The following is a 26,564-nucleotide window of genomic DNA, read 5'->3' as shown; positions in this document are numbered from 1 at the left end:
AGCCTTATCTTATCCGCGGCGGGGAACCAACTCAAAATTATTAATCTTTCCCATCTTCTCTCTCTTCTTCATCTCTTCGTCCCTCACTCTCGGGAAGTTCTCTATCCCCAGGCATCATGGTTCTCGCAAAGTCCAAAAATAACGTGGGGCTGGGCTCCAGCCTCATGAATGACCGTTTCGGCAAGGGAAAGGCCTCCAACATGAAGAAGGCCTCGCACAATGCCTCGATCGCCCGGAAGGATATGCACGGAGAGACCTACCTGACGCCCGGTCACCAGGAAGCCTCCTGGGTGAAGATGCGCAGTATCACCGAACAGGCCGCGCTCGACGAGTTCCTCAGCACCGCCGAGTTGGCTGGCACCGATTTCACCGCCGAGAAGATGAACAACGTCAAGATCATCCACACCGACCAGAAGAACCCCTACCTGCTGTCGGCGGCGGAGGAGAAGAACGCCCTCAAGAAGCACCAGAAGAACCGGGGCCGGCTCACCGTGCCGCGACGACCGAAGTGGGACCAGTCGACGACACGCCAGCAGCTGGAGGTGAGCGAGAAGGAGAGCTTCATGGACTGGCGTCGGGGCCTCGCGGCCCTCCAGGAAAACAACGACCTGCTCATGACCCCGTTCGAGCGGAATCTGGAAGTGTGGCGCCAGTTGTGGCGGGTCATCGAGCGCTCCGACCTCGTCGTGCAGATTGTCGACGCCCGGAACCCGCTGCTCTTCCGGTCCGAGGACCTCGAGACGTACGTCAAGGAGATCGATCCCAAGAAGCGCAACCTGCTCCTGGTCAACAAGGCGGACATGCTGACCGAGAAACAACGAGAGGCGTGGGCGGACTACTTTGTGCGGAACGACATCAGCTTCCGGTTCTTCTCGGCCCACCTGGCCAAAGAGCGCAACGAGGCCCGGCTGCTGGAAGAGAGCGGCTCGGGCGAGGAGAGCGCCGCGGAAGAGGAGGAGGAGGATGAGAAGCTGGCCGCACCCACCCAGTCGATGACGCTCCAGGACCAGCCGGCCAAATCGCGGCCCACCGACATCCTCGACGTCGACGAGCTCGAAGAGCTCTTCCTGTCCAATACACCGGACACCCTTCCGGACAACGACGACCCGGACGCGCCGACGAAGCAGAAGACGATCATCGGCCTGGTCGGCTACCCCAACGTGGGTAAATCCAGCACGATCAACGCGCTGCTCGGCGCCAAGAAGGTGTCGGTGTCCGCCACCCCGGGTAAGACCAAGCACTTCCAGACGCTGTACCTCTCGCCGGAGATCATGCTCTGCGACTGTCCCGGACTGGTGTTCCCCAACTTCGCCACGACCAAGGCGGAGCTGGTCTGCTCGGGCGTGCTCCCGATCGACCAGCAGCGCGAGTTCATGGGGCCGTCGGGGCTCGTCGCCCAGCGCATCCCCAAGCACTTCCTCGAGAACCTCTACGGCGTCAAGATCCACACGCGCCCCATCGAAGAAGGCGGCACGGGCGTCCCGACCGCCAACGAGCTGCTGCGCGCCTACGCCTACGCCCGCGGCTTCGCCACCACTGGCCAGGGCCAGCCCGACGAGTCGCGCGCCGCCCGCTTCGTCCTGAAGGACTACGTCAACGGCAAGCTGCTCTTCTGCCATCCGCCGCCTACGCCGGAGGGCCAGGACCCGATCGACCCGCACGCCTTCAACGCCGAGCTCTACGACATGGCGCATCTGCCGCCGCGCCGACAGGCCATGCTCGCCAAGGCCATGCAGGCCGAGGGCGGGGCCGACGGCGAAGACGCGGACCTGCTCTCGCTGTCGTCGGCGGCGGTGCCCGCTGCGGGTCCCGTTGAGGGCTCGCTCTCGCAGAACGTCGACAGCGGGTTCTTCGCGCGCGGCGGCAAGGCCTCCGCCGGCCACTACACGCTGCCCTTTAACGCGGCGTACACGGAACAGGGCCAGCAGATGCGCAAGGGCCTCACGGGGCGCAAGGAGCGCATGATGGTGGCGCTGGAGCGCGGGGTGGACGTGTCGGAGGTGCGAGGCAACTCCAAGAAGCACTTCAAGGGGAACAAGCGAAAGGCGAAGGCCAAGCGCGTCAAGGATGCGGATGACTTCTAAAACTCGCGGGCGAGTGAGTGGTTGGGATTCTTAATGCGGGGCACGGAAAAGTTTGTATGGAGTTTCTTCTCTTGCGTTTATACTGCACGAACGGATATGAATAGGTAGTTCCAAATAGATCAGATCATGACCCAGGCATTCATTTCTCTTGGTAGCTCACTCCATCAGATCAATTTACCTAAGCTATTTTCTTCACATTTATTTTCATTTTACGCCCATGAATCTAGCAAGTATCTACAGATGCGACTTGGGGGCCGCGAAGCCAGCCGCGGCGAGGATGCGCTCGCCCTCGGCGCGCTGCCAGGTAAGCTTCTGGACGACGGCATCCTTGCGGGCGCGGTTCTCACGACGGCCGAGCTGCTGGAGATGGACCTCGTCGGGCCCGTCGGCGATGCGCAGGGTGCGGATCATGGCCCAGAGGTTGGCGAGCGGGGTGTCCTGGCAGACGCCGGCGGCGCCGTAGGCCTGGACGGCGCGGTCGATGACGGTGAGGGCGGTCTGGGGCACGAGGACCTTGGCCTGGGCGATCTCGCGGAGGGCGGACTTGGCGTTGCCCTGGTCGATCTTGATGGCGGCGTTGAGGACGATGAGGCGGGCGGCGTCGATCTCGATGCGCGAGCGCGCCACCCACTCGAGGATGACGCCGTGGGCGGCCAGCGGCTGCCCGAAGGTCTTCTTGCGGTCGTCGTTGACCCGCGCGATCAGCCACTCCAGCGCCTTCTCGGCCGCGCCGATCGTCCGCATCGCGTGGTGGATGCGGCCGGGGCCCAGCCGGCCCTGGATGATCTCGAACCCGCGGCCCTCGCCCAGCACCATGTTGCTGGCCGGCACCCGCACGTTCTCGAACGTGATGTGGCCGTGCCCGTGCGGCGCGTCGTCGTAGCCGTACACCGACAGCATCCGGTGGATGGTGATGCCGGGCGTGTCGGCCGGCACGAGGATCACCGACTGCGCGTTGTAGGCGTCCGCGTTCGGGTTCGACTTCCCCATCACCAGGTAGATCTGGCAGCGGGGGTCGCCGGCACCGGAGGACCACCATTTCTGTCCGGGTTAGAGGCCGGGTCTAGCTTCGGATAGAGGGAGTCAGGATGGGGACGTACCGATCCATTGAGGACGTACTCGTTGCCCTCGCGGCGGATGTTGAGCTGGATGTTGGTGGCATCGCTGGAGGCGACGTCGGGCTCGGTCATGAGGAAGGCGGAGCGGATCTTGCCGGCCAGCAGAGGCGTGAGCCACTGCTGCTTCTGGGCGTCGTTACCGTACTTGGCCAGGACCTCCATGTTGCCGGTGTCCGGGGCAGCGTTATTCGTGGCCTGGTGGGGTGTTAGGGCGAGGAAGGCGATGGCACTGCTGGGGATCTCCGACGTACCTCGGAGGCGAGCTTGCTCTTGCCCAGATATTCGGCCATCAGGCCATATTCCAGGTTGGAGAATCCGGCTCCCTGGGTGAAGTGGTTCTTGGGCAGGAACATGTTCCACAGTCCCAGCTTCTGGGCCTTGACCTTCAGCTCCTCCAGCACGGCGGGGGTGGTCTTCCATCGCTGCTCGCCTTGACCGAGCTGTGCGGAGAAGAGCGGCTCAGCGGGGATACATTCCTTGTCGACGAATTCTTCGACCTGGAGGAGTTAGTCGATGTGGCGGGGAGGGAGGTAGAGGAGGAGGGGAGGGGGGGAGGAAGGGATTGATTACCAGGTCGAGCGTCTTCTTGGCCCGTTCGCTGACGAAGGGCTGAGCGATGGGAGGGATACGCGAGGAGGCGGACATGATGGGAGCAGAGTAGCAGAATAAGGAGAGTTGGGGGAGAGAGGAGGAGAGAGTAAGGGGAGGGAAGAGGAGGATATAAAAGGACGACGATGGTAAGTGATGGACGCAGGATCGAATGCGGAGTAAACGCGGCCGGTGTGGAGAAGCAGCCGAAGCGGCGTTGGACCTCGGCTCAGCGCCAGAGGCAGCGAGGCAGAACATCAGGAGATCGTTCCCGGGGTATCGACAGATCTGCTGGGGATTTCGATCGTATGATCGTTTGCATCTATCCGGAGAGGGTGTTCGGTCGAAGAACTATACGATAGACCTGTATGGAGTAGGCCGAGGGTGCTCGTCCAACATCCCGACCACAACCGGATCTCCCATCGAATCCATTAATGTCATTATAAACGAATACACGAACGAGAATAAGGCTGTCATTGGCCATCTTCTGCAGCATTCAACCGAAAACTTCCAGTCCGTCCATCCCAGAACCCAAACCCCAATCCCAGAACCAGACCGTCAACCATAAACAAACCCATGAAAGTAACAACAAGTAGAAGAAAAGAAGAAAAGAACGAACGCCATGCGACCCGCGCAGAAACCAACGGCCCTGCATCTACTTCTCGGCCTGGCTGCCATTCGGCTGAGAATTCGTCGCCTGCATCTGGTCGGCCGAGGACTGCTCGAAGTTCTTCTTGCCCAACTTGGCGAACAGCGATTGTGGTTTTCCAGCACTAGAACGTGTTAGCTGGTCGGCAATGGCTAGATAGAAGAAGAAGAAGAACATACTTCTTGAAGCGCTTGCCCTTCAGGTCACTGAGCTTCTTCGAGCATGGGCTCATGATATCATCCGATGGCGAGACATAGCTGGCTTGTTGCCTGGATTCAACCGTCAGCAATGTTACCCAAGCCACCAAAAGGACAACTTCTCACTTGTCGCCATTCTCCAGCTTGCCCTGCAACACCTGGCGATGGTATTCCATCGAGTTGATCTTCGCGGGGGCGGCCTTGAGATCGTTGATCTTGTCGTGGCTGACGAGATGGGTGTTGGGCGAGCGAGCGCTGAGCGGTTGCGAGGGGGCGTCCATGGTGCTAATAGAGTCGATGTAGTGGAGGAGAAGAGTAGAAGGAGAGTCAATGGAGAGTAGAGAGAGGTGAAGAGAGGGAAGAAGAGGGTGGAGGAAGAAACGAGGCGGATAAGAACAAAAGCAGAAAAAATCGCCTCGATTGTTGTCATGGCAACCACATACCTCATCATCACCATCATCACCACCACCACCATCTATGGATCTATGGATCTTTGACTCATACGGCCGGGAATTGCCCTGGGGATGTCGGTAGCGATTTTCATAACATAATACATGTCATACATCTATACATCTATACATCATTACATTCATTCCTCCGCCGAACTCTCCTCGTCCTCCTCGCACCCCCCGTTCATCACCGGGGGACTACTCTGCGATCGAAGATGCATTGTCATCTCCGGCGGCATCGCCAGCGTATCCGGCCCTGAAGGCTCCTTCTCCGCGTCATCTGACGTCGGTGTCGGCGGCGAATACGCAATCGTCGGACTCAACGGTGCGGCCTCCTGCGAGTCGTCCGAGATATTCCGTCGATGGCGAGCGCCTGTCGCGGCGTCCCCACGGTACGACGACGGACTCACGGACGGCGACCCGAACGGCGGCGACGACGATCGCAGGCTGTACGATCGTGCTACCATGTTCTGCACGCTCGGGAAGTCGATGTAGCTGCCGACGGTGCCGCGCGAGAACAGCACCAGGGCAAAACAGAACAGCACCATGATACTCTGGATCACCGAGACGCGCTTTTGGAACACCAGCTCGTCCGCGAGCACCCCCAGCTGCGCGCTGATCGAGTAGATCTCCTGGTGGTACTGGATACGCTGGTGCTCAAACTCCAGCGCCACGCTCTTCCACACCTGGTCGTATTGCTCGCGGAACTGCTTCAGCTCGTTCAGCACCGTCACGTTCAGCCCCTCCAGGAAGGTTGATGTCTTGGCGAGCTGGCGTTTCTCGACCTTGTTGAACGCGTCGCGTAGAATCCGCGACTGTTCCTCGATATAGAGCAGCGAGAGAGTCGAGTTGGTCTCCAGCATTTGCAACCGTTTATGCACGGACTTGAAGAACGACTCCTGTGTCGTCGGGTTGGGCGACGGCGCTTGTGTCCCCGTCGGCCGCGTCGCCTCAGGCGGCGTCGTTGACTCTTCCTTCGATGGCATCGGCTTCGAGTCCGCCTCTGCCGTCGTATTTTGCGCAGCAGTTTCCGACACGGTCATCGTAGTCGACACCGCAGGGCCGGACTCGGCATTGGGGGCCGCATGAACCGTAGCCTTCTGCTCGTCCGCAGGCGCTTTCGACGGCACGTCCGCGGCCGCCGGAACGTCCCCTGTATAAGACAACGTAGATTCCACCATCTGGTCATCCACCTCGGCAGCTGGGCCCCCTGGGGAGACACGCGACGCACGGCCATACACGCTGCACGTACCCAGCTGCGCCCACGCATCCAGCCGGGCTTCCACTTCAACCACCGGATTGGGACACGAGTCTCCCTGTGAGCCAGCAACCGATCCATCCACCGCGTCGATCGACCCCGCAGCCGGCGGTGAGGGCTCCTCCTTCTCATCCGACTCGCCGGCCGACGGACCGACCTCTAGCGACGACGCCTCGGAGACCTCCTCATCGCCGCGACCCGCCTCGCCGTCATGCTTATATTCCTCCAGCATGGTCGTGCCATGCACGCGAATCAAACTCACCGGGCAGTAGAACTCATGCCCGTAGTGGGTCAAGAACTCGATGCGCAGGTACCGCGCCCAGATGAGCGGATTGCTCACCGCAAAAGCCTGCACCTCGCGGGTGTTCCGCGCCTCGTAGACACCCAGCTCGCGCCACTGGTCCGGCTTCGCCGGGTAGCGGTCGGACACGCTCACGCGGAAGGTGTGAAAGATGGAACTAAAGAATTCGTAGTTGGCGAGAACAACGGTGTCAACCAGGATGTCGTCGCACAGCTCCAGGATCAGGAACTTGTTCGACGCCCGACACTCGTTCAGCATGTAACTGTCTTTATTCTCGATCAGCACCGACGACGACCCCTTGCACTCCGGGTTCGTCTTGAGCACCGTCGCCGCGCAGTCGAACGACGCATAATTGAACCGCTCCTTGCACGTCGTGCCGGCATCTTTACCCCGTCGCGCCACCCCATGGCCCGACGCCTGTTCGTCGTCGTGTTCGCTGCCGGTCTCGTCGTCCACCCTACCCGCTCCACGTCGTCGTCCTCCGTCGCCCGCCGCGTCCGCATCGCCGCCGTCCCCAGCCGGTTCAACCGGCACCCGGGCGCCCCACGACGTCGGCTTCGCCGCGTCGGGCGCATCGGCGCCGAACCCGCCGAAATCCAGCTCGATCTCGGCATCCTCGCCGAGCGAGTCGAGCGCGTTGTTGATCCCCGTCGGGCGTCGACGGTCGTCCTTTCCGGCCGCGCCAGCGCGCCGGTTTCCGCCCACGTTTTCGGCCGACTGGCCCGCCTTGGCGAGGTTCTGCTTCTTCCAGTCCTCGAAGGAGAGGAAGTTGGCGTTGTCGAGGAGAGAGTCGGTGTCGGGGTCAGACTCGGGGCGGTCATCGGTGGGAGAAGGGGTGGTAGGAGCGGTTGTCATCGTCGTCGATATCGTCACCGCGGACGCCTCGGATGCGGTGACAGACTCCGCAGCGGCCGTGGGAGTGAAGTTGCTGCCCCATCGCGTCTCGACGCAGACTGGCCACTGGACGAAGCCGGCCTCGATGTCGCGCCAATTCCGGGTCAGGCAGATTGGGAGTAGGGTATCGGCAGTGGCAACACCGATCCCGCTCAAAACAAGGCCGGCGAGAGGAATGGATGTTGCGCTTGCCCAGGGCGCGGTTCGCATGGTGGACGCTCGCGGTTCGCAGAATGTGCGGCAGTGGTTGGGTCACTTCGTGGGGGGGGTAGATCGTCGCGTATGCATGGTCTAGAAGGAAGATCGGTCCGAAGAGATATAATAGGCTTGTGAAAAGGCCGTAGTTAGTTTGTCGACCAGGGATGAGGGATAAACATCCAGGGACGCGGTGATGATGGAGGGAAGAAGTGCAAGAAGATAAGAAGGCGGACCCGCAAAGTGTCATTCTCCGCTGCGGAGGCTCACCGCCTTCTCTTTCCAGGGATATACTTCGATATCTCCAGGTCGTCTGGGAGTGTCAAGAGGTGTATTCTCCACATGGTTTGTTTGATAATTTGCTAGCTATATGCTGCTCTATATGTCCTTTTGTATTTTGCGGTGCGATATAGTCTATGGAGTCGTTGATGCGGTAGTTAGCATATTGACTCAGCTAGGCTACTAAGAATCTAAATACTGAGTGAGTATCAAACATGTCCGATAGGTCATGTTGGCACAAATAATGACATTCTTCAAGAGGTGCAGCTGAGTCCATTCCTGACGTGCTACAGCTGTGCTCTTCAGCGTAGAACCCTGATCCCTGTAGGCCTCGACTCCTTGTCGCTGGTCTTGACATTCTGCAGCGGAGAAAAACCAACCCTCCACACTACTCTTTTCCAGGAAGCTTAACCAGCAAATCCTGGCTGTATGCCTCAAGCCCGTCTGCCCAGCGTTTGGCCACCTATTTTGCGGGGCCTGAAAGCTCGAGGTCAAGTGGCAGATGCTAGACTTCCTCCACCATACTAATAAAGCCACGGGAATCTTAATTTTGATGGAGAGGGAGCTTAACCCACCGTCCAGCCACGGTTTCCACCTCAAGGGCAGTTCGTCTCGTTTCCGCGAGAGGTGGACATCTCATGATCCCGGGAATAGGTCGATATATAGAAGAAAATCAATGGTCTATCGAGGCAATCAGTGTCCCATTCCATTACTGGAAGTTTTAGCTCACTTTGTCGCTCCTTTTCTCGCTGTGCACGCTGGATTGGAATGGAATGGAAGACCTGCCAGAATGACAAATTTCCTCGGTGGGAAAAAGAAGTCTGCTTATATCGCGAGCCATATATTGGAGATAGTGATCCTCATTCCCCTCTCTCCGTGAGCCGTTATTCAGGAAAGGAACTGCGCGGGGTTTAGAAGTCTCGTATACACATGCCATATATGTCGTATATCCATCAACTTTCACGCCAGAGTCGTGGTCAATGCTTGATGTCAGTTCCACTCAACCGGCAGACTTTCTGTTGACGCCGGCATCTAAGATACACTCAGAAATTAGGAAAGGAGCAACAATTGGTTACCATGAGTGCTGAGACAACGCCAGTTCTGGCTGACCGACTGGGTGCAACCTCCAGGGAAACATTTCCGATAACAGAAAATGCCCAATGGGGACCATACAGATCCCACTCCCTGGGATTCACCAGCGCCAAAACCAACGAGCACCCCAGTCAATTCCCGATGATGGTTCAATCCCCTGTCCTGGGGCTTATTCCAAAGGCCGCAGATCCCGAACTGTAGTTCGCATCAACCCCCGCCGCCATCTGTCAATCTGGTTCCAGGGTAGGAAACAATCTTGGGAGAGACAAGAGACATTGTAGAATCCTAAAGAATGGCCCAGACCTGGGTGAATGCACGTTTTATTTGAGGAAGAAGATTCAGCAAGTAGGAAACGAATGTCTTCCCGCCATCGCGTCAGCCACAATGGAGCCTCTTCCCATGCAATGTCATTCCGATCTAATAGTTCGTCTTGGCATTAGTGGCACGGGCAGAGAACAAAGAACAAAGAGCCAGGGCACTCATCCTTCTCCATCCCTGGACAGCCACATAGTTTGCCCTTTTTTGCTTCTTTTCCTCTTTTTTACTTTTTATTATTATTATTATTATTTTCATTTTCATTTTCTAGGTCTTATCTTCGAGCTCCAACTTCTCCAATGCTGGGGACGCTCAGGTGGGCGGGAATTGGAATGATAACGATGTATTGAGTCGAGAAGGACTGGACCAGGAGTTCTACCTCCATGACGCGAGATTCCATAATACAGGCAACCCAAGCATACCAACTTCCTATGGTTACACACGTTAAGTGACAAGCACGTGGCTGTGATGATCGCTCCTTGGATTCAGACGGAGTATAATCAAGAGGAAATAACGGTTCCTGTTTAGTAGCGCTCGGTTGGCAACTGCAGCAGTTGCCTAGCTGCACTGGCGGGTTGCGATCATCACCTGCCCGGGACATACGGGTGTTCTAATCGAAAAAGCTTATGTGTCACCTGTTAGTGTACATGATTCATTGTCATCATTGCGAAGACTCCTGCAGGGAGGCTGAGGAGGTCTGATCCTGCCCTACGATACGAAGGGTGCGGGTAAGACCGCCTAGCACATGAATCAGCGATGTAAGGCGCCTTGACATTGGCTGAAAGTGGAGCCAGCCAACTATGGATTCCGGCTTTCGCTGTTCAGTATGCAACAGTTATTCATGAATAATGCGAAGAAACAGTCGTGTTACTGACAAAAGAGCATGGTGAAACGGTGGATCCAAGGGTAAGGCCGGCGATGTGAGGCCAGCAAGGCCCGTATTTGCTTTTTGTTATAGATCCCCAGCGCACTATTCGTATAAGGGGCCAAGCTAATGTTGACAAGATCTGCAGCTAATGCTCACATTGCTCCCGCATTTACTGGATTAGGTTGGATGCATGTGCACCATCTCTTCTAGAGAAACGTTGAGAACCAAAACACTTGAGATGGCTGATATGCTTCTGCCACACATGCATGCTTTGCCATGCGGACATCATGGAAAATTATGAGCTATTGAACGGTTTGTCCACCTTAGACTTTCCGCACAGGCAGCTAGCTAGCTACGTTAGGTAATTAGCGTGATTAAGGTAGAAGTCTCTTCCCGAACATGACATTCCTCCTGCCATGATTTTCGTACTTTATCCGTCTAAAACGACCTCCCAGAACATGTGATGCAAATCTTCACCCTAACAGTGGAAGTGTGTCTAGGGTAGAGGCAAGGGTGTTTGGAGAATCAAGGAAGAGCTCTGTAAGATTTAAAACAATGCGATAACGCGTCTTTCACCACTGAGAGGAATATAAAAAGTACGTGGCGGGAATGGTGCGAATGGGGTACGGCCCAATTCACAGTTCCTATAGTAGATATGCTGTGGTATAGTGGAATGGAGATATAGCATGCCTTGCAGACATGATCTATCAAGAGATCGCCAGATAAACGCCGTAAGGAATTGATAGAGGTGGGCCTAGTCTTAGTCCCATTGGTAAGGAGTTCAAAAGTACGTGATGCATTCCCTTTACCTAAGGTTCGTGACTGAAATGTCATGCTGTCAGTCTGTGTCTAGTGCGCTCAACATGCATATAGAAAGAATGTCATGCCCATAATCAATGCTACATTAGATGCCTCTCCCGTTACCACTGGGGGATACACAAGGCACCTTAAATGGGATTATGTGTCCAGTACATCCTTGTCTCCATAGTCCAACAATGCAGTCGCAACTTAGAGCCGAAAAGCGGTCGACGACACGGAAAAGGCTATATAAGCCTCCTGTTAAACTTGCTTGTCTCTCCTGGTATGACACAACGTCAGCAACCTTTGGGAAATCATTTACTAATCAAAACGCAGTCGCGCCTCGCGGGTCCGTTGTGATGGTCAGGAGCCGTGTTCCAATGTATGTGCCTTCTCACGATCAATCACCCTGGTATTCTTAAACGCACATCTCTCTATCTCCGAGTTTCATATGCCTCATGGTCCTGTGAATCAACAACCATGTTCTAAAGCATATTCTCGTCTAGTGCATCACCAAGAGGAGGGTATGTCTATATCTCCCTAGTCAAAGAGGCCGGCCGACGAAGAGAACGATCCTACCACGATCCACAAAATCTTTTCTGCAAGAGGTAAAGAAGAGCACACCGGCGACTCCAATTACCCACCTCACCGGCAGTATGTCATCAAACCAGTTACCCCGTATCTACGTTCGTTAAACGAATGATCGCACAGATCCCACAACAGGGAGAAAAACACAGAGTGTTTCTCCAGTCCAGACTGACATATACAACTTAATTGTTGCTCTTCTTCACCTTGACATTACGGCATCCTCCCTATTGAACCGTCTGTCGCAGTTGTCACAGCCGAAGCTCCTACGATCAACCGTGAGGTTATATGGTAGCGAGCAGGATATGTGAGATTCCGTTAGATAGTTAAAAGATTTTGCTGACACGCTAGAAGACTGGCCGCATACTACGAACTGATCCACCCATCCTTCCCTGTATTGCCACCATTCAACCCTTCGTTTGCTATTTATCAATCAACATGCGGGATATTTGATCACATCTCGTTGTTTGAATTACCTTATCGACCTCGATCCGCTTTAAGTCTAGCGATTGCATCAATGCTAGCTCTCATACCTCATCCAGACGACCAAGAACCATCTTCCGAGAAGTCCCGAGCCTACCGACTTATGTATTCACGCGCACTGTCCCAGTTAGCCATCCTAAGCGTTGAAACAGATTGTGAATTTCAGGAGCCTTTTCACCCTGATGTCCCTGTTAGTCTCGAGAAGATCATTGCCCTACTAATCCTATCAATCTACGAATACCTCCATTATGGAAGCCCTCAAAAAATGCAGTATCGCGCGGGTCAGGCATTGACATTGGCGCTAGATAAGTCTTTGGATTGCTTTGAGGAGACGAACAAGTACGCCGAAGCTCAAAGAAGAGCATGGTGGATGACCGTAGGTACTCCGCTTGACACGACACGTTCACGAGGCTGACGATCTATCTACGTGAATGCAGTATTATTGTGTGCTTCAGGGCCGTATTGCTGGCGAATCTGTGAGTATCCCCCATCCAGAACAGAAAATATGTGACTCTAACCATGTTATAGCTACCTTCAATTCTGAGCAAGTTAGACTCTAGTACTCCATATCCTCGTTTGTCTGCAGATCCGAATGTAAAAAAAGAACCCTTCAAAGTCATAATACACTCTCATCCAACTAACCCATACGACCCAGGGGTGGAGCATATTAATAGAGTCGCAACGGGCACTGGCCCTTACAGCTCAGCTGGCATCTGACCTAGATAGATCTCTGAATGGCCTCGAACAGCCGTTCATACAGCATCGGCTAGAAGAGGTCTATGTCAAAATCAACACACTTCTGATGCAGTCACAATTCCTTCCTATTGGTCCCGTATCCAATACACCCTACCGATCAGAGTATCATGTGGCTTTGAATATTCGCATAATATCTAGAATCAAACTATTCAGGTATTGTACCAGTCGCAAATGTGTCTCAGGATGCTGTCATACCTCTAACTCCTAGTTTAGTGCTCAAATCAAAGTCTACCAACTCCAGCTCTTGCTCTGCAATAAGGCAAACCGGCCCCAGCGGTTCTTCTCACCAGAGAATATGGATCCCGGGAATTTCACCTCAGATAGCGGAGATATGCTTATTCCTTCTGAGATAGGATATACTCAGGGTACAGAAAGCCCTCTTCTGTCATCAGACTTTTGCGCCCATGGGCCCGTCTCAGCCTATACGCATATTGAGCTGCGAACAAGTGTGGAATACACTATCAAATCTCTCCTAAGAGCTGCTCTAGCGATATGCTCTATGGTGCAGGTCTTCCATGATCCAACGTCGCTTCTCATCCGGCTCGGTGCTGTCGATGATTCTCATCCTTCCGCTTCCGATTTACATCCTGCGGTTTCTCACATCATTGCACCCGCTCTTGCTTTCGGCCTGAAGCAAGCCAGCGATGTCATATCAAAAATAGGCTACAAAGCATGTATGGCTCAAAGAGCATCGCACATGCAGGAGGATCCCGCCGCTCGCACGTCGGATCATTTAATCGCAGCGTTAAGGCAGAGCTTAGAATGCGTTATTGAGATCCTGACACATAACTCTATCTCATTCGAAGCCTTCAGGGGCATCGCAGGTATGTCACTATATCCACATACAGTTTGCATCTAACGCTCGTAGATGACATCAAATCTACGAACTACCGGGCATTCTCTACGCGTATATCGTAGATCTAAATGCTTACCCCAGTTCCTTTGCGATTCGAATCGTTCCCTCCATTTCCTTATCTGTGCCTTTTATGTTGCTTTATATTTGTTGTTGCTGTTGTTGCTTTTGTGGTGAGCGAGTGTGTATGTGCCTTATTTGATAATGAGTCATAAGTATACGAGTAACGAGAATCACCTTTGGATTTCAAATCCATACCATAAGAGTGCCTTCTCCATTGTAGGGTCATCATCTATCATAATCCATAGTCATTGAAATATGGAAGACAAGGATACGAGAATCACTTTTGGATTTTATTTCCATATGCTAGCTAATTCCGTCCCCTAACAACTCACGCCTCCACTGTTCCGAGTCGAATACAGTACACAGAATCCAGTCCAGTACATCGTATGCGCTGCCACATGAAGAACGAAAGAGTTGATCAGTTGCTTTTCTCGTAGCTTTTTTTCGGCTTTTTCAGGTTGTCAAAAAGACTTGATCCATCTTGCTTCCTTTCATCCCCTCCAGCCTCTGCGTCGGGGTCCAACTCCTCGGGTTGTCCCATTTTCTGTTCGGTTGATATCCCGTGAAAAATCCCTCCCAAGAAACAAAAACATTCCATCCCCTTTGTCCATGATTGAAGTCATTTTTGAACTGCTCATCGCCACCGCTGGTTCGTTGAAGGTAGTTGTATTATACAGAAGTGGAAAATAACAAGATGAATATGCAATGTTGAACGGTGTGGGTGCCAGGTAGAAAAAGATCTATGAACGGTGAAGTAATATGATGCGGAGCGAGTCCCCGTGGGGAGACCCTTTGAGCGGATGGGACAGTGCACCAATGGCAAAAAGGTGAATAGGAATCAGAATGAGAAGCAAAGAAGGGTAGCAGAATGAAGTATGTAAATTTCCATCGTGTTTTCCTCTTCCCCTAATCAAAACGTGAATTAAGCCGGGACAAGCCGAAGAGAAGAAAACTAGACGCAGATGGGAAGGGTGAGCGGAATGGGCGGTCAAAGGTGCAAGTCATGCCAGCCCCCGACGAGGTCGAGGTCCTCATCGATGCTGCCGTCATAACCGTTGCAAGCCTTGATCGATTTCGGACTCTCCGGAGAGTCGCGTCGCCAACCCTTCTCGAGGAACGGACGACGGCGTCGCTCAGGGGTTCCGAGGTTTTCTTTCTTCGCCCACGAACCATAATCGAACCCAGATGATCCAAGGCCCCAGTCACGCCGCCAGCTCATATTGCTCGCGGCTTTCTTGGGAGCGAAGGAGCTCGGTGCTGGTTTATAGTTTCTTCTCTTGTCACCGAGGGCCGCCCATTTGTCCATGGGGGATTTCTTCGGAGAGCTTTGCGAGAATGGCAGGGTCGATTTCGTCGGAGGGGTGTTCTCGCCGGTCATCTTGGACACGTCGCTGAGAGAGTTGACCGGAGAGTCCTGAGGCGGAGACTGCACATTCAGCACGGAGGATCCCTGAGCTTCACGAAGCCCAGTCAGAGGACTAGAAAGCCCTGGTCCACTGCTCTCATGACTCCAACTGCGGGAGTTCTGCTCACGACGCTGCTGCAGAGCCGTGTCCTCGCCTTCGGATTCTTCTTCCTCATCCCACAGATCACTCCAGCTCTTCGAGATTTGCTCATCTTTCTTGCGACCAAACACCATCGACAGGGAAGGCAACGGCTTGGTGGCATGGCTAGGCAAGGACCCAGTGATCGGAACAGGATCCGACGGAGGAGGGAATCGAGGCTCTGCCTTGCGGAAGGGAGCCGGGCGATAAGACTCCTCAAGACTGGACTCCAACACCGAGGCCATGGAGGGGGTGCCTTGGTGAACTGAGAACCACGACGTACCGGCAGTCTCGGAAGGAGGGAAAAGATCCTCGGAATAGCTCTCGTTGTCGGGAATGGCGGACAGTTGGCGAATCGCCTGGGGAGGGCTGGACTGGAGTGCCTTGGCCCAAGGGAATGAGTCGCCCTGGTTGACCTGCGGGCTCTGGATGGAAGGAGTGCGCAGAGGCTCACGGTTGGCACTTGCGGGGACGACCTCACGCTCGTCTGTACAGAACTCATCCAATGCCTCATCATCGGTGGTGAAGGAGACGGTTCGCAGAACGGCATCGCGGATGCCAGACAGCGAACGCTTCTCAGGATCGATCGCCAGGGCCAGTCGCAGAATTTCAAAAGTATCCTGCGACATATTAGGGAAGATATCAAAGAGAGACTGACGATCCCGGACATAGTCGGCAAACAGGATATCGGACTCGGTCGGGGTGGCGAAAGGGTTTCGGGCAAAGAGGACATTGAGCAAGCAGATTCCCACGGCCCAAAGGTCGGCCTTGGCAGGGGAATAGCCATTGTTGGTGGGCTCATACTGCTCAGGGGCCATGTACCGATCGCTTCCGACACAGGCCTCTTGGCACCATGCCTCGCGGGTGGCCAATCCAAAGTCACCAAGCTTCATCGATCCGTCTTGCATCAAGAAAATGTTTTCCGGTTTGATATCCCGATGATACAAGCCATTCTCGTGCATGAATTCGACTGCGCTGAGAAGCTGCAGCATGAATTCACGGACGTGCTCCGTCTCGAGTGGACCACGGTTGAGTCGAATAGCTTCGTACAGATCACCGTTGGCACAGTACTCCAGGACGAGGTACATGTGGGTATCGGTCTCGAACGAATGGATGAGGTTGACAATGTTCGGATGGTATGCAAGACGCTTGTGACAGTAGAGCTCTTCGAAGCGGGACTCGGCTGACATGGAGACGATCGAATCGGCCGCGCGGCCCTTTAACAAGCATTTAACGGCAACATCATCACCGGTTTTGATGTCAGTTGCCAAAAACACCATGCCAAAGGAGCCATGGTTGAGGGGGGCCACTGTGCGGAAACGCCCACCGAGGAGCTGGCCTTCCACGAAGCTGTTCTTCAAACACTCCATGATATATCGCAGAAGGGAGTCGAGAACCCTAGCCGAGTATGAAATGGGCGGATGAAAGGACCAATGTTGTGACAGATGGCCCAGTCTGCAATTCCAAGAGCTAAACCGCCGAAGGAAAAGCAACGAAGGGAAAGAGGACAGGATAATATCGAAAGGAAAAGAGAAGCGGAAGGAAATGTAGAAAAGAACAATCAGGCGCTTGTCGAGTCAAAGTTTCATATAAATATCGGAGTGGTGATATGGTCACAAAAGAAAATAAAACGAATTGGCGCGTGGCGCAGTTGAGAGGATGAGACGCTAGGAAAGTGTAAAGACCGTTATGGGTTCATCTGTATATCGTTTCACAATAATAGGCCGGAAGCCGAGCAGGAAAGATGAGAGAGTGTGTCGAAGCGAAGATGCGTTGTCCGACAGCTAGAGCGGGGACGTTGGAAGAGCAAGCAAAGTAGAGAGACAGAAAACGCTGCGTAAATATCGTAACCAGGATGCCAATGTATAAACAGGAGTCTCGTAATGGCGACCTTCGAACACCAGGTTGAAGGATAGAGGGCGTGACTCGAGGGATGGGTTCGAGATTATAGGGTCATCCGTAGTCCCGAGCAAATGGAAGGATCAGAGCCGGGCAGAGGACGATATATAAGGACACCGAGGCACTGGACGACTGGTATAGGGCGTCTTTCGTCCGAAAGGGGGACGGGGGGAGCACCGAATACCAGCACCCGGCCCAGGTTCTGTACGCGGGAATAGGACAGACGACGTAACGGACCCAAGGACGACACCACGCAAGCGAACTCTCACACGTATGGAATAGGCAGTGAGGAGATGCGGGAGGTATTCGGGAGTCGGATTGACAGCTGTAAAAGTGTGGGTCCGGTATGACTTGGTCGTTGGTAGCTGGTGAGTCACGGGAGGTGTTCGGAAGATCAGGAACGGGACAGGCGGCACAACAGAAGAGTAGACTCGGGGTGACTGCAGAACCACCGAAAAGTGAGGGATCTGACGAGAGTCAAGAAGTTGTCGAGAGTACTCTGCTGTAGGAGGTCGTATTGAGAGACAAGATGAGGAAATCCCAACGGGATGATGGGATGTTGATTAGGGAGGCGAACGAGGATGGGATGGAAGCGAATAGAGGATGGAAGAAGAAGCAGATGGAGGAAGCGAAGGGAAGCGAAGGATGGAAGATGAGGAAAGAGAGGAGGAAGTAGAAGGAAGAGGAGGGGTGGAACGAAGGGAAGGAGAAGGAAGAGGACAGAAGTAGGAGCAGGAGAAGGTAGGTAGGAGTAGGAGGAGATGGAGATGGCGGATGGAGCGATAGGGATAAGGAGAGATAATGATGGGGGGGGAAATGACGGACTATGAATGGAACCACCCGGCACTCGGAACCTTGAGTCACGGGCTGACGATGGCGAAAGAACGAGAACCTGCTGGGGATTGGTTCCATGGCTGTCGGAGGATACCGCTAATCCGGATGCGGTTAGGCGGTTATGTATGGGAGTGGTATTGAGATTCAATACAGGATGATCATGCTGCAGACGCTTCCGGCCAACTTTCCTGGTCTCCACACCCCCTGAGTGATTCACCATGCGCTCGTCATGGCTGAGAAACGAGACATTCTCGTTTGTCATAATGTGCTCCCCTTGGGAGAAAGTACTCAAGGACCTTGGATGTCAACTAATCGAACATTCTTTTCCGCATTACCGTCCGCTGTCAGGGACTGGAATGAAAGGTCCCTCTTTTGTTCTCTGGGTGATCATTCTGGAGCCTACGGAGTAACATGCCATGTGGACGGGAGTGAGGAAACAACTGGTTCCCCCGTGCCAGAAAGTTTAGATGACCCATCTTAGTGTCTAATAGTTAGGGACCCCAAGTCGTGGTTGCTCCGTCAGTCAGGGGAATGAGAGCTTCTTCATTGACATAATTTTCCTACATTTTGAGTCGAGATACTGCACTCTTCCGTACTCGATGCCCAAGCATGCGTAGCGTCCGGGTACCCTGCTCCGCCGAGTTCCTGCAGGTCCCAGGGTCTGGAGGGTCGACCCATCCTGTTGCCTTACGGACGATGATGGAGGACGAGAACTGTTCTTCTTTACTATCGACCTGTCATAAGCTACCTTCGATGTAAGACTACAATTGACTACGGCGTAAATAATCCTCCTCTGACAACAACCTCCATCTCCGTCGCTCCAAGGACATTTCCATTCCCATCATTATTGACTGCGGATCATACCTCGGCCGATGGCGGAGCAACGGTGGCGGTAGTCCACTATTCTATTTCCGGACGGGGTTGCTGCCCCGCAATCCAATCAGATGGCGCCGAGTTGGCACTATCCCGCAATTGCATGACGCCAGCGCCCAATTGGGCGGTGGGGACGGGGATTTGCCATCGACCAGTGGGAGAAAAAGATGATCATCCGGACTGCATGTCTGGGGCAGATGAGGTGGTTGCAGACTGATCGATTTGGGGGCTGACGAAGGTCCCCCCTCCCTACTCGGCAGAGAAGTTGGGTGAAACTCTGATAACGCCGAGAGCACAGCAGACTGGTACGGAAGAGTCCAGCCAGAATCCTCTGATGGTTGGTTCCCTTCCCACTGGTTGGTACGCACGACGTCCCAGGGAAATCCCAACAACGCCTTTGTGTTCCGTTTGCCGCGCGCGACTCCTGTGTGCAGCCAGAACGAGGTTCTTCCTTCTTCTGCGGGGTTCATGACGTCTCAGGAATCTCCCAGGGTCATACCGAGTATGGGCGTTTCATCATCCGATGATGTACAATGGAATGGGATGAAATCAGTCAAATCCTCGAGGATGCCCTGAGAAGGAGTGAGGTTGGCGGTGAAGCCTGCAGCTAAACAGCTGTTGCGTTAGCGGCACTTGACCGCTTCCCGGGGTGTGCTGGTAAGGTTTGTCCTGGCGGTTGAGCATGTACGTGGTTGTCCCACCACCACCACGACACCACCACCACCATCACCATCGACCTGGGTCGGCCCATCCATCCATCCCATGAGGGCCTGTTTCAACCGCCTGGCATCACGCGATCCTTGACCTGTTGTTGTGCCGTAAACACACCAGGGTTGACGGTTGTCCTGTCATCTTCTCCCATCTTCCATCGGTTTCCATTCATTTCTATCCTTCATCATAACCCTCGTAATTATCGATAGATTACGTTGATTACCATCAGCTTCGATCATCACCCTCGATCTTCAGTCATCTGGTATGCTGAGGGCGGTTAGAGCGTTTCCTTTCCATGGTAACCATCAAACCCTCCATCTATCGAGTCAGATATCAGATAGAGGAACTCTCAACATGAACCTAATTCATCTCTCTTCATCCCTGTTTGTTTCCGGTTAATGCCTGGCGGGATCTTGGGCCAAACAGAGGTCATTGCTTTATCGCTTTATCAAGTCTTATCATGACCTCTCCAAATAACTCCTCCCTGAAACATACATTCCAGTTGCCTCCTGTAGAATCGGCTCCTTAAACAACACCCTTACTCCATCACCTCCCATAGTTGACTTTAAGGTGGAGAGGTGATCCCCCGGCGAGGCGAATCAGGGGAAACAAACAGAAAGCCTCACACAGTTCCCAAACAGGCAACCAACACTGCTGGATCAGCCCTTACCCCGCACGATCTTCGCCATGGCTTGGTCGTGTTTGGGATTCCTCCGACGGATAAAGCACTTGGAACAGAGGGGGAAAAAGCAAATCCCTATATTAATATGACTGGTATTAATTAGGGAGTCCCGTACCTATCAGACGCCCTGGGGGATGCCGCAGCCTGTTCCCCGGCATCCCTCGTCATCCCGACAGGGAAGACACTCCCACAGCTGACTGGTCTGCATCGCTTGGATGCCGGTGGGACAAAGAAAACATACAGTGTACAGACGCTTTTCTTCCCCAGATTTTGCGATTCAATATTTTGGGGTTTGTGTACCAACCCCTCCCTCCGTAGTCGATCAATCCATCCCTCCTTACGAAGTCGATCATCTGGAGTGGCTCGACACATTCATGAGACAACAATGTCGACAGTCGCAAGGAGATTAAATCGCGCACCATAGAATTTTCTGTCGATTCTTCCCTTTTGTTTCGCTCTCCCTCCTCGCAAGGGAGAAAAATTCAGCGGCATGTCTGAGGTAGATCCCAACGGCACGTCGGCATACTCCGTACATCATCCATCAGTCCATGCGTGCGCGTGCATGCGTCCGAAGGACATACATGGTACATGGAGGTGGATGTCCGTTCGAGCACAGTAGCGCTTAGGCATGGCCTTTACTCTGCATGGCTCCCCCTACCTGAAGACGGATTCTGGTATTTCTGGTAATACTACGTACTGTTGGTCATTTTACTAGATGATGCTAGATTATTGGCTGGTGGTTTTAAGGTATCAAGGCAGTCTATATCAAGCACCTCACCATCACTGCATACACATCAGTCCAATAGATTATGATATGTACTGCGTATTGCGTAAGTCAACCGGGCGACAAGCCTTCCGTCTCTGCGACCAATAGGGTTTGATCAAAGCCACTTGCGACCAATATGAAACTCCCCAAAACAATCCGTTGGCACCATGCTTACATCCAGAACAACGAGACGCTGAGCGCAATGTTCTAGCCTGGTTGAGTGCTATCTTGGTCGGCGCTTGAATTTTTTCCACTTCCAGATCAACCCAGTCTTTTCCATGTGTTCTCTCCGATCCATCCATCTAAATATATCTCACGGTCACTAAATATATATATCTGAACGGAAGGACGAATAAACGGCAGAAATGGATAGAAGGTCACCTGACTAAAGCCCTACCATTGGTCGGTCGGCGATCGGCCCCCGCCCTCCCGACCGCCAACGAAAATGAATCATCTTCATCGTTGAAGAACGATCGATACAACATTCAATTCCGACCATCCATTCGCTCCGAGCGGCTGACGAAATCAATCTTCTGCTCGGAGGATGCGTAATTGATCCATCCTCGCTGATCATGCACCATGAGCAAGCGTTCGTTCGACGACGCCGTAACCCCCAGCGGTGCTCAGCGGCCAGAGCATATCGATAACGCTCCCAACAACGGCCTGCTGCCCATCGATGACCTCCTCTCCCCCAGTCAGGATCTGCAGCTGACGTCCGGGCCGTCGAAGAAGCCGCGGAACTTCATTGCGACAGTGGTGCGTTTCAACTCCCTCGTGCGCTGGTTCCACAATCCCTCGGAAACCCTGTCTGACGTGCGTAATAGGCTTGCGAAACGTGCCGCCTCAAAAAGACCAGATGCGACGAATCGCGGCCGAAATGCGGCCTGTGCAAGTCGCTTGGTCTGGAATGCGTCTACAATGAACGCAAATCCTCCAAGTACGTCTGTCATGCTAAGCGCTATCTACCCCGGATGGATCCTCCTGCTGACCCGCCAGGCGCGATCATTCGCTCAGTCTGATCATGAGCACTCTCCATCGACTGGAGACTAAATTGGAGAATCTTCCATCGACCATCACCGGCGACATCCAGTCTCTACAGAGACACATGCTCGCCGCGGTTGACGGCCCGGTGGAGACTACCCATACCCCAGACCAAGGCAGTCAAGCTTTCCACAAGCGTACGCCTATCACACACGCCTCCGTCCAGAACCTGACGCCTGCTGGTGAACGGGATGACTTCGAGTTGGACGAACGTCCGGATGCGACGAACGCAAATGGACAGGTCTCTATCTCGTTCAGTCAACATGGCGTGATTCTCTGGCCGGGTGCGCGGGAGATTCTCCCGAAGAGACTTCTCGAAGCGCATGAAAGTCTCGGAAGAAACTATGTAATCGAGCTGGAAACGAAGCGTCCCCAGCTTCCCATGTACTCCTGTCCATTCCCGCCACAAGCTGGCGAGGACTGGTTGGATGCCTTGCCACTGGGCGTGGTCAAAGGCCTCTCTGACGCTTTTTTTGCTACGTTCAACCCGTTCACGCCGATCATGGACAAGAACTTCTACGTTGCATCGACGCTCGGCGCTGCGTTTGAGTTTGGCTACAACATGGAGAGCTGCCTGGTACTCAACGTCATGGCCTTGGGTTGTCTAGCGGTGCATGCCCATCGAGAGGGAAATTATCCGCTGCCAGGCACGCGTGGCAATCGATTTGAGCGGCCAGATTGGATGGATGTGATATATGAAGATCCGCCGGGATTGCGGTTCTTTAACGAAGCCCGTAGGCGCATGGGCTTCTTGATGTGCGAGAATGATCTTCCGAGCTGCCAATTCTATCTATTATCATTGTATGGCACATCGTCTGTTGTGGGAATATCTCTGACATCTTGCAGTGTCTATTACAGCCAAATCCTCCGTCCATTGGATTCCTGGTCCATGATCCACCGCGCAGCGACTTGTTGTCTTCAAATGCTCACCAAGTAAGTGACCATTTCTTTCTTTAGCTCCTCCGCCCAGCTAACTAGTCAGCCACGACGTCAACTTTGACCAGTGGGAGGGTGACATGAAATCCCGAGCATACTGGAATTGTCTCATGAACGAGGCCATTCTTGTACAGGAACTGCACCTCCCTCCAAGCGGTCTCTCCCGGCTCGAAGAATTCGTGCCCATTCCCAAGTTCATCCCCTTCGAACACGCCTTCGTGCGAACTTCATCGACAGAGGACATCGATGACTCCTTTTTCCAATACCACTTCCTGGCGCAGGTCGCTCACCGCATCATCCTCACCCGCATCCGCCACTCCCTGTACTTTTACTGTATGTCCTCCAAACCATCCATGCCAACCAATATCTAACACATCATATCAGCCGACTCAGGAACCTTCCCCCTCCCGGCTATCAACATAGAACTCCACCACCAGCTAGACCAATGGCGCCTCAACCTCCCGCCAGCCATCCAATTCCCCGACACCCTCCCTACTACCCCCGCCGACATCAACACCGCTACCTCCCCTATCTCTCCAATGCCTCTTGACCCCAATCGCCCGCTCACGCCGGCAACCGCCGTCTCCGAAGCGATGCTGCGCGGCCGCTTCATGATCGCCAAATTCCACATCGGCCGGCCGTACCTGTACAAAGCGCTACGCATCCCGGGTTCCCTCAGCGACGACGACCTTGAGCAGATGCGCAGCGGACTTCGCAATGCCATGCACTGGCCCGTCGTGGGCGGCATCTTCGGGAGTATGAAGAGCTGCATTCCAATCAAGTTTGCCTTTTGCTCGCAGTACGTTTCCTACCCGGATGGCCCATTTCACCCAACGCGGAGAATATTTGCTAATGGATTAGATTCTTCGGCCAAATCCTCCTTTTCTATTGTATATCGCACTCGCCCGACCCCCGCCTGCGGAGCACGCTACCCGCCGGCTGGGAGCGATGGAACCAGGAAATGCTTCAGTTTCTAGAGGACTGTGCGCCGTATAGCCCTGCCGTTGCACAGGATTTGGAACTTTTGCGGTTGTTATGATTAAGTTGTATAGTATATACCTTGGCTTTGGTGCTACTTGCAGATGTAGCCTGATGGGTGGCTTTGTGCTTTATTTTGGAATGGCGCATTTAGACATAGACTACGATTGATGACTTGTTGTGTTTCATGGGCGTGATATGTGAGCGTATGCTTATCAGAGTGATCAATTCATTCCGATAATGATCTGAAAGTCATGTAACCTGTAAAGATCATATAACTCGAAAATAATCGTGGGCCTTCGATGTCCTGGTCAGTGACCGATGGATTAGATAAGCACCTCCGAGGGAATCTCCGGCTGCGACAAACCCGTGCGGCCGTGACGTCCGCAAAGCTGTTCGCCGTGACGGGTCCTGGTAACCTACTTGCTGCGAACCCGTTGGAACTAATCGTGATCAAAATGCGTCGGTCTGTGCTACGCGCCGTTGAGTCTGCGAAGCCTCTCGCTCGCGTACCTCGTTCGTCGAGAACTTTCGCTACGGCCAGCGAGGCTTCCAAGGTAAATGCCGACAGATTGCGTATCGCTGCTTGTCTGTTGCCAGATGGCTAACACTCTATTGAACTGAATTGCAGGACCCTGCGGAGCTTGACCAGATCACTACCCTGTCGAATGGCATCCGTGTCGCTACCGAATCTCTACCGGGCCCCTTCGCTGGTGTTGGAGTGTACGTCGACGCCGGATCTCGCTATGAGGACGAGAGCCTGCGAGGCGTGAGCCACATCATGGACCGACTCGCCTTCAAATCGACAAACAAGCGTTCCAGCGATGACATGCTGGAGACTATTGAGAGCCTCGGTGGGAACATCCAGTGCGCGTCTTCCCGCGAGTCCTTGATGTACCAGGCTGCCAGTTTCAACTCCGCCGTTCCGACGACCCTGGGCCTGTTGGCCGAGACGATCCGCGACCCGATCATCACCGAAGAGGAAGTGCTCCAGCAGTTAGCGACCGCTGAGTATGAGATCACCGAGATCTGGGCGAAGCCGGAGCTCATCCTGCCGGAGCTGGTGCATACGGCGGCCTACAAGGACAACACTCTTGGGAATCCTCTGCTATGTCCGCGCGAGAGACTGGACGAGATCAACAAGTCTGTTGTTGAGAGATATCGGGATACATTCTTCAACCCCGAGCGGATGGTCGTTGCCTTTGCCGGCGTGCCGCATGACGTCGCTGTCAAGCTCACGGAGCAGTACTTTGGTGACATGCGGACGCATCCGTCTAGCAAAGGCCCCGTCCTCTCGGGCTCAGGAATTGACAGCACGCTGTCAAGCTCCGGCTCGGCGGCCTCTGAGGGCCAGGTGCCCACCGTCCCCCAGTTTACGCCCTCCTCGACTATCTCGACCACCCCGTCGTCGCAGGCCGGCCTTCTCTCGAAACTCCCCTTCCTGAAGAACCTGTCTGGATCCCAAGGCAGCTCTGCCGAGCCTCTGGACCCGTCGCTGGTTGAACCGTCGTCGCTCAATCTCAACCAGCCCTCCCACTACACCGGCGGGTTCCTTTCCCTTCCCCCCATTCCTCCTCCGGCGAGCCCCATGCTCCCCCGATTGAGCCATATCCACCTCGCCTTCGAGGCCCTCCCCATCTCCAACCCTGATATCTACGCCCTCGCCACTCTCCAGACTCTTCTCGGAGGGGGTGGGTCTTTCTCGGCTGGAGGTCCGGGCAAGGGCATGTACTCCCGTCTCTACACGAACGTGCTGAACCAGCACGGATGGGTGGAGAGCTGCATTGCCTTCAACCACAGCTACACCGACAGCGGGATCTTCGGGATCTCGGCGTCGTGCAGCCCGACCCGGACGACCGAAATGCTCGAGGTCATGTGCCGCGAATTGCAGGCGCTGACCCTCGACACCGGCTATTCCGCCCTGCAGCCCCAGGAGGTGAACCGGGCCAAGAACCAGCTGCGGTCTTCGCTTCTGATGAACCTGGAGTCTCGGATGGTCGAGCTGGAGGATCTCGGTCGCCAGGTGCAGGTGCATGGCCGGAAGGTCGGGGTGAAGGAGATGTGCCATCACATCGAGAGCTTGACGGTGGAGGACTTGCGGCGCGTTGCCCGCCAGGTCTTCGGCGGCCTGGTGCAGAACAAGGGACAGGGCACTGGCCGGCCCACGGTGGTCTTGCAGGAAGGCGAGCTGGAGGGATATAGACTGCGTCCGTTCCCGTGGGAGGAGATCCAGGAACGGATCGCGCGATGGAAGCTTGGACGGAGGTAAGAGCCCTCGGGAGGCATTAGGGAGAATTGTATAGTATAGAGCCGGGGACGTTCTTCACTCTGCTGTAATTAAGAAAAGCATAGAATAACTATGTTACTGTGTATTGTACGATAAATCTACCTTAGTCAGGGGAGCATCGGGAGAGCCGTGAAGCTCCTTGCCGATTTGGGTTCGTCTGGCTCCCGGCGGGAAAAAAGTTGGAACGA

General features: G+C 54.3%; 6 protein-coding genes across 6 annotated transcripts; 4 read left to right on the top strand and 2 right to left on the bottom strand.

Annotated features, from left to right (window-relative positions):
- Nucleotides 1-116: 116 nt before the first annotated feature.
- On the top strand, nucleotides 117-2,084 carry BDV59DRAFT_192824 (ribosome biogenesis GTPase LSG1; the record flags this gene model as incomplete). Its single annotated transcript, XM_073692113.1, has 1 exon — nucleotides 117-2,084. The coding sequence occupies one exon, from the start codon at nucleotides 117-119 to the stop codon at nucleotides 2,082-2,084; it is 1,968 nt and encodes a 655-aa protein (XP_073548876.1).
- A 234-nt stretch (nucleotides 2,085-2,318) lies between these two features.
- On the bottom strand, nucleotides 2,319-7,748 carry BDV59DRAFT_192823 (uncharacterized protein; the record flags this gene model as incomplete). The annotated part of the gene is made up of 6 exons (XM_073692112.1): nucleotides 2,319-3,125; nucleotides 3,185-3,397; nucleotides 3,454-3,699; nucleotides 4,615-4,708; nucleotides 4,763-4,921; nucleotides 5,263-7,748. The coding sequence occupies 6 exons, from the start codon at nucleotides 7,746-7,748 to the stop codon at nucleotides 2,319-2,321; spliced, it is 4,005 nt and encodes a 1,334-aa protein (XP_073548875.1).
- A 3,380-nt stretch (nucleotides 7,749-11,128) lies between these two features.
- On the top strand, nucleotides 11,129-13,993 carry BDV59DRAFT_176861 (uncharacterized protein). The gene is made up of 10 exons (XM_073689518.1): nucleotides 11,129-11,368; nucleotides 11,422-11,467; nucleotides 11,592-11,739; nucleotides 11,797-11,977; nucleotides 12,025-12,529; nucleotides 12,591-12,629; nucleotides 12,682-12,747; nucleotides 12,809-13,062; nucleotides 13,123-13,733; nucleotides 13,778-13,993. Exons 1-10 carry the CDS (start codon nucleotides 11,196-11,198, stop codon nucleotides 13,825-13,827), a joined length of 2,073 nt encoding a protein of 690 aa, XP_073548874.1. The 5' UTR covers nucleotides 11,129-11,195; the 3' UTR covers nucleotides 13,828-13,993.
- An 820-nt stretch (nucleotides 13,994-14,813) lies between these two features.
- On the bottom strand, nucleotides 14,814-16,739 carry BDV59DRAFT_201415 (putative serine/threonine protein kinase; the record flags this gene model as incomplete). The annotated part of the gene is made up of 1 exon (XM_073693796.1): nucleotides 14,814-16,739. One exon carries the CDS (start codon nucleotides 16,737-16,739, stop codon nucleotides 14,814-14,816), a length of 1,926 nt encoding a protein of 641 aa, XP_073548873.1.
- Nucleotides 16,740-21,327: 4,588 nt separating this feature from the next.
- Nucleotides 21,328-24,393, top strand: BDV59DRAFT_21924 (putative C6 finger domain protein). Its single transcript, XM_073695992.1, has 7 exons — nucleotides 21,328-21,890; nucleotides 21,959-22,071; nucleotides 22,131-22,976; nucleotides 23,022-23,108; nucleotides 23,158-23,444; nucleotides 23,496-23,910; nucleotides 23,973-24,393. The coding sequence occupies exons 1-7, from the start codon at nucleotides 21,714-21,716 to the stop codon at nucleotides 24,148-24,150; spliced, it is 2,103 nt and encodes a 700-aa protein (XP_073548872.1). The 5' UTR covers nucleotides 21,328-21,713; the 3' UTR covers nucleotides 24,151-24,393.
- Nucleotides 24,394-24,476: 83 nt separating this feature from the next.
- On the top strand, nucleotides 24,477-26,493 carry BDV59DRAFT_176855 (mitochondrial-processing protease subunit alpha). The gene is made up of 2 exons (XM_073689517.1): nucleotides 24,477-24,646; nucleotides 24,721-26,493. Exons 1-2 carry the CDS (start codon nucleotides 24,548-24,550, stop codon nucleotides 26,356-26,358), a joined length of 1,737 nt encoding a protein of 578 aa, XP_073548871.1. The 5' UTR covers nucleotides 24,477-24,547; the 3' UTR covers nucleotides 26,359-26,493.
- Nucleotides 26,494-26,564: the final 71 nt, after the last annotated feature.

This window comes from Aspergillus ambiguus (genome assembly GCF_047715705.1).
Source record: "Aspergillus ambiguus strain CBS 117.58 unplaced genomic scaffold BDV59scaffold_12, whole genome shotgun sequence".
Taxonomy (NCBI): Eukaryota; Fungi; Ascomycota; class Eurotiomycetes; order Eurotiales; family Aspergillaceae; genus Aspergillus; species Aspergillus ambiguus.
The sequence above is the reverse complement of the archived record's forward strand: the minus strand, read 5'-3'. Positions and strand labels throughout refer to the sequence as shown.